Source organism: Labeo rohita, chromosome 3 (assembly GCF_022985175.1).
Source record: "Labeo rohita strain BAU-BD-2019 chromosome 3, IGBB_LRoh.1.0, whole genome shotgun sequence".
Taxonomy (NCBI): Eukaryota; Metazoa; Chordata; class Actinopteri; order Cypriniformes; family Cyprinidae; genus Labeo; species Labeo rohita.
Genome location: NC_066871.1, coordinates 37,297,951 through 37,305,377, shown reverse-complemented (window position 1 = coordinate 37,305,377; position 7,427 = coordinate 37,297,951). Strand labels below are relative to the sequence as shown.

At 35.2% G+C, this 7,427-nt stretch overlaps 1 protein-coding gene across 1 annotated transcript; it reads left to right on the top strand.

Annotated features, from left to right (window-relative positions):
* Nucleotides 1–1,219: 1,219 nt before the first annotated feature.
* Nucleotides 1,220–6,174, top strand: LOC127163483 (protein FAM104A). Its single transcript, XM_051106724.1, has 3 exons — nucleotides 1,220–1,770; nucleotides 2,101–2,212; nucleotides 5,586–6,174. Exons 1-3 carry the CDS (start codon nucleotides 1,691–1,693, stop codon nucleotides 5,823–5,825), a joined length of 432 nt encoding a protein of 143 aa, XP_050962681.1. The 5' UTR covers nucleotides 1,220–1,690; the 3' UTR covers nucleotides 5,826–6,174.
* Nucleotides 6,175–7,427: the final 1,253 nt, after the last annotated feature.

Genomic DNA, 7,427 nt, shown 5'->3' with positions numbered 1-7,427 from the left:
TTTTGTAATATTATCTCACCATAACAAATAATTATTTTTTTCTGAATGTTGAATCAATCTTGCCCAAAAAAAAAAAATAAATAATACAATTTAAAAAATTTGACATACACGTATTTCTTCATGTCTTTGTGTAATATTACTTATCTCGCCCTAGCAATTTTTTTCCATAAAAATAAGTAATTCATTATAATGAATCAATCTTGCCCTCAAAAATAAATAAATAAATAAATAAATAAATAAATAAGACACGCATGTATTTATTAATGTCTTTGTGTAATATTAGGTACTTATTTCGCTCTAGCAAATTATTATTATTTTCTGTAAAAAGTAGTTCATTATGTTGAAATCAATCTTGCCCTAAAAAATAAATAAATTACAATATATAAATAAAATAAAAAAATCAGACATGCACGTATTTCTTCATGTCTTTGTGTAACATATCTCGCTCTAGCAAATTCTTCTTCTTCTTCTTCTTCTTATTATTATTATTATTATTTTGTAAAAAGAACTAATTCATTATGTTGAATTAATCTTGGCCTCAAAATATCTTGCCATAGAAAATTATTATTATTATTATGATTTCTATAAAAATGAATAATTCATTATAATGAATCAATCTTGCGCTCAAAAATAAATAAATAAATCAAGCAAGCAAGCATGTAATTCTTTATGTCTTTGTGTAATATTAGGTACTTATTTCGCTCTAGCAAAGTATTATTATTTTCTGTAACAAGTGGTTCATTATGTTGAAATCAATCTTGCCCTAAATAAATAAATAAATAAATCAGACAAGCATGTATTTTCTTATGTCTTTGCGTAATATTACGTATCTAGCCACAGAAATTCATTATGTTGAATCAATCTTGCCCTGATAAATAAATAAATAAATAAATGAATAAATATCAGACAAACATGTATTTCTTCGAGTCTTTAGTCTTTAGTTTAGTATTACTTATCTCGCCCTAGCAAATTTATATATACAAATAAAATAAATACAAATATCCCAAACGCTAAACAACATTCTCTACTGCGAAGTTTGTAAAATATTTCTTATATAGCAGTCTAACTGAATGGCTGAAACACCAAATAAAAGACAAACATATTTTCTTGTGAACAACTGAACGGAATAAATTAGCTCAGGATGAGCAGAAGCGCTTGTGGGCATCGGACGTGACGTCTTCACATGATCAGCCAATCCCGCACCGCCCTCGTGTTTACAGTCCGAGTCCTGCGCATGCGTTCTAGCATGTAAATAACAGCAACCGCGGTGGTTTGTTTGGTGTCGCACAGACTCATTAAATTGACGAATAACCGGCTTATATTTACAGAGAACGTTATTATATCTGTTACGTTCATGAAAATACGTCTAGAAGAAGAATAGAGCGTCATATTTGTAGAACAGAACGTGTGAATTTTCAGCTAGTGAAGTGTCAGTTAGCATACAGCTATGATAGAGACTAGCCGGATGAGTTTAGGTTTGATACATTTATTACTGTAGAATTAAATAATTACGATTTCCACTTACTTTCTAACTTTTGATTAATAGTTAGCGATTCATAAAAGCGTTTTCAGTCGGACGGGTATGAGAATATTTCGTGTGTTATGCTGTTAGCAGAGATGTGTTGATGTGTTTAGTGTAGCATGACACAGCAGGCAGTTGATCAGTGTAACGCAGCTGATCCAGTAGCGAATGCTGCTCAATAAAACACTCAAACATTCAAGACCTTTATCATCTGCTGTGGGATTCACGGAAATGCTAACAGAAAACAGGTGAGTCAACAGATTGTTGATGTGTTCTTTCATTAAAATAAAACAACATGACTTAATCCCAGACGGACAGTTTTTGGTTTACAGACAGATGAAGTGTGCTAGATTGTAGCATACAACTTAGAACATAAAGAAGTGTAATTTGCATCTAAATATTATGTGTGCAAACACATAGAATATGTCATGAAATGTGAACTATACAAACATGTCTAATAAAGGGCACAACACAATGATTAAGGTCCTAATGTGTAAATTATCAGCTCTGTAAGTGTCATGATACTGCTTTAGTTACTATTACATTGACAGTCTTTAACCTGTAATGATACAATGAAGGAAACGTCAGCGTGCTGAAGGGGATGATGAAGATGGTCAGATGCCTCAGGCCAAACGACTGAGTTCAGCCCTTCAGAGCTCTGAGACGGGTAGAGAATCATGGGAGTCTGAGGTAGAAAATGCAGTCAACATAACATCGCTACACTTCTTATCATTTCACTGCACCCATCTGAATGTTTTATCTTATGGCTGTTTTTAGTATTATTTAGCCAGTCATAGTGAGGTAAGAGTAAATTGGTTTTAGTCTTTAGGTGTGTCCCAAATGACACACATTCTATGCACTATGTACTAACTAATGTTATTTTGTTATCCAACGTCAGAGTCTGATAGCCTCTGTGCCAATTTAGCCAATATGTAATTAAACCTGTGACAGCTGAGTGCATGAAGTGTCCAACATAACACACTTTGTATTTTCGGTTGATTAAGTGCATCATCCGGGCATTTGAAGTGTACGCTTTTTGGAATTTTAAGTGTGAAAACACAAACCACACTATTTATACTAAAAAAGGGTATAGAATAGTGCACAAGTACGCAAATTGAGGCGCACCTTCATGTAACACCTGCATATTCCTCTGTAACAGGGTGTCTCAAACTCTAAATAGAAAAGCTAGTAGCAAAATGGAACCCTGGGTGTATTCAGAGTTGTGTTGTGGTAAAAATGGCAACAGATATCGCCAGTAGCCCACCAAGTGCAACCGTTTAAGTGATCAAAATAATGGCACCCACCATAGTCCAAAATAAGTATATAACGATGTTGATTTTTTTTTTTAAATAACGTTAATCTATCATGGGTTTTCTACTACATATTTCAGTAAGAGACATAATTTACGTTAAGCCACACAAGTCTTAATGCCCAGGGTTCCCTTTAAATCATATGAATGGAAAAAAAATACTTATTTACTGCATTGCTAAGTTTCACATGCATTTGGGGACTCAATGTATACTAGGTTCACTTTTTTCACATTCAAATAATTTCCATTTTCTGGATAGTTTTTAGCTGTTTTATCAGTATTGCACTAAGATACACTTGAGGATTCGAAGTTCTAAAAGCTTGAGGCCTTTAACGGGTTTGGAAGGTGAAAAATTTAAGACATAAATATTATTATTGTAACTTATAAAATATATAATATAATATAACATATAAAATATAATATAATCATATGCTATAAAATGTATGAATCATTATAATTATCAAATACATATTTTTATTTTACAGTACAATTGTAATTTAAAATAGTGATACATTTCTATATACAATAACCAACATATAAATGATTAATTTATATGTTATTGAGGTATTATTGAAATATTAACTTCTCTCAGAGCTATATTAAGTAAATATTTTATAATTATTAAGGGGTTCGGCTAACAAAAAAAGTTTGGGAATATGTTTTCTTAAAGATCCAAATGTAGAAACAAGCAATTACAGATCATACTTCTGCATTTTTGTATCCCCCCTCATGGTTACTTTTATTGAGCCTAGTGCATTGTGGGTGTTTTTGTCTTCTCTTTTTCACCACAGGCCTTCTCTGTTTTCTCTAAGACAAGTTTCTATTGCATAGACAGCAAACCAGACACATTTGGAGTTGCATGTGTGTCGTAGCTTTAAAGGACAAGTTCACTTCCAGCACAAAAATTTACAGATAATTTACTGCCCCCCCCCCCGGTATCCAAGATGTTCATGTCTTTCTGTCTTCAGTCGTAAAGAAATTATGTTTCGTAAGGAAAACATTTCAGGAATTATCTCCATATAGTGAACTTCTACGGTGCCCGTGAGTCGAACTTCCAAAATGCAGTTTAAATGCAGCTTCAAAGGGCTCTAAATGTTCCCAGCTGAAAAAGAAGGGTCTTATCTAGCGAAATGATCAGTTATTTTTGTTTATATACTTTTTCAGGGCTCAAAATTAACTTTTTTTACTTGGTAAAACTTCAACTGATAGAATGTGCGCTGCAGCACGGTAGGCCTACTTTATGGGCCTGTTTACTTCATGTGTTTTCTCAGATCGGATAGCTATCCGACCGTGAAAAGACCAGAAATGCCCTCTGAAATGCTTTCGAGACACATTTAAATCCGATCCCTCAAACCACTTCAGGAGGTGGTCTGGGCCACATTCCAGGCGAAACTGGACAAGTGTAAATGCATCTGGTTGTTGAAACCACATATGCCCCAAATTATTAAAATAATAAACGTGTGAGAGCGTTTTATAGGCTATATGGCATGATAGTCAGAAATGACAGTGCTAATGCAACAGACATCGCCGCGGATGAGTATCTCTTCAGGAATTCGACACGCAAACTGCCACAAATAAAACTGAAAGTAATCCATCTTTCCAGTGCTGATGCTGCGCCCTCTCCTTTTGCAGTCATTGATCTTGAAATTAGCTGATAATGAATAACTTGCAGCGCATATCTGTTGCTTTCGTTGAGGTGAACTCCGTTAAATTTGAATAGGCTATAGCGCAGGAATTGATTTATATCCAGAGGAGCGCAGTGTGAGTGATTGACAGCTAATATCTTAAATCTTTATTAAAGTTAAGAATGTAAGGATGAAGTGTAATTGGTTATGTATGTTGGATAGAACAGCTCACTGTATCAGCTCACTGTGCAATAATTAGCGAAAGTTTTGTAAAGAAATGAAAACATGTCGCATAACAACAATTACTCGCACAAATGCTCCCAAATATATTTTGACGTCGCACAGATTAAAATCTGAAAGCATATGCGACCAAAATGTTCGCTATTTCGAGCCCTGTTTTTAAACTAAAATGCTCGTCTTGTCTATCTCTGCTGTGTGTAATTCGTGTCAATATGTAGGTCGAAAAACTCCCATCTCATTTTCTCCTCCAACTCTAAAATCTACAGTGCTTATAAAGTGAGTGTGAAAAGGTCAAACGCCCCTTATAAAAAAAATAAATAAATAAATTAAAAAAGGTAAAACAGCGATGCAGGATGATTTTGAAGTTGGAGGAGAAAATGAGATGGGGGTTTTTCAACGTACCCTAACTGTATTGAACCGGAATACACAGAGTACATGCAGAACTAAACAAGACATGCATTTGAGGATAAAAAGTATATTATTTATTTATTTATTTATTTATTTATTTATTGTTTTTTAGAAAATAACCATTTATTATGCTCAATAAGACCCTTCTTCCTCGTTTGGGATCAATCAGAGCCCGTTGAAGCTGCATTTAAACTACATTTTGGAAGTTCAAACTATCTGGCACCATAGACGTCCACTATATGGAGAACATTTCTGAAATGTTTTACTCCAGAAACTTAATTTCTTTATGACTAAAAAAAGAAAGACATGAACATCTTGGGTGACGAGGGGGTGATTAAATTATCTGCAAATTTCTGTTTTGGAAGTGAACTTCTTTAACAAATACTTGAAACATCCATATTCTGCTTCCATTAGCTGCTACAATGCTTCGTCGCTAATGTGAAGATCGATGTTTCTAACCCAATCTTACGGTCCTTTGCAGTCTTCCAGTAGCGAGAGCAGTTGGATCAGCAGTCCAGATCACGCCGCAGGGAGCAGCAGCAGTAGCCATTATGGAGTGGACGTTATCGGGCCCCCCAACGGCCTCGGGCCCTGCAGTCCCCACAGTGCCTCTAAGCAGTCAGACCCCGTGGACCTGCTGTCCTACCAGCAAATCAACCGTGTCCTGAGGGAAGCCCATTTCCACAGCTTACAGAGCCGAGCTCAGTCCAAGCACAGGTGACTTTCAGGGACAAGACAAAGCCCGTAGCGACCCCTAGAAGACAGGGTAAAACTTCTTCACCTCCATCCTCATTCAAACCTGCTCCTACTTTCTAGATCTCTCTGCTAGAGCTCATCTTAAGTTGATATTTCATTGGATGGAAAACATGCCCTGGTACTGTAAGCTCTTCGACTAACTAGAGCACAAAAGTGTTCATTGTAAGCAATAACGGCTTGACTATGATGCAAACTTTTGTGACTTTCACACTGTGTATTTTTCTTCTGAAAACAGCTGTACTGAGAATAAAGATACAGGGGATTTGCACTTGGGAATTTATGTTGATCAGATATTGATGTGGACCATATAGCAATTCAGCTGAGCACATTTAGATGGGAGGCATAAACATGCCAAAATATTCCAACGCACCTCTGATTAGCGAACTCCATTGCAGTAACTAATGCGTAAAGAAGCCAGTCGATTTAATATCAAAGACTGCGCTGGTGGGTGGATGTGGGGATTTTCTTTATAATCTTGACACAGTGGCTCAGAGGTTCTGCCGGATCTCTTGCCTCCCAACCATCACTGAAGCTGGTTGCTCATCCAGGCATCAGGCCTTTGAGACCCTGCGGAGGTTTTCTTGTGTGCTGTTCAAATTCTGCATTTTAAAGATTGTTGTTTATTTTACTATACCTTTTTGTATTGAGAGATGTACATTACATTTTACATTCAGATCATCTACATTTCTAAATAAAGATGGATGTTCTTAAGCAAATCTGTGTTACTTGTGTGATTTAACTGACAATAAACAATTCTGTAGAATAAAATCAGGTTGAAAGTAAAATCCTGAGAAACTGTTAATTTCTTGCAGACCTTCAGTGAGTTCTGCAGCTTCAGAAATGTTAGCGTTATTTCAGCTTTATTTAGGAAAAAATGTCTTTAATTACCAAATTCTCAATTCAGTGCTACACTTCCAACATTCCTGAACTGAGATCTATTTAGAGAAGTCACTGTTACCATGGAAATGGCAAATTGGCTTTAAAAGAGTGCTGCAGCAATGAAAAACCCAATTGACTCAGGTTATTTTTGAAGTTTTTTTTGTTGTTGTTAAATGCCTGAAATAAGGTCTGTGTTTAACGCAAGCTCAAAACATTTTCATCTACATTTTCAAGTATTATTCTACAACATAAAATACATCAGTACTACACTTGTTACATTTTTTTTTTCTAGTCTTGAAAAAGGTAGTTGCTAACAAGTGTCTAAATGGCATACCAAGGCTATTAGGGACATTAAACATCATCACACCAAACAGGAAAACTCATCTACTTGGTCCAATTTTACAGCCTTATTTTAGCTCAAACACTACAACTTGAATAGATTTTAAAGAAATATTGAAAGATTTGTCATAATCTTTTGGTGACATTAAACGGTAGTTTGTATAAAACCCATGGCGAATCAGTATGTTGTTGTTAAATGGCATACATCCTTTATGAGATGAGTCCAGTACAAAATCATGTTAATTATTATATATAATTATCAGTAAGCTTAATATTTAGAAAATCATCATTTAGTGGGTACTTGCATTTGAGAGGTGGATGTCCTAAACCCTAACTGCTAAATTTGAAC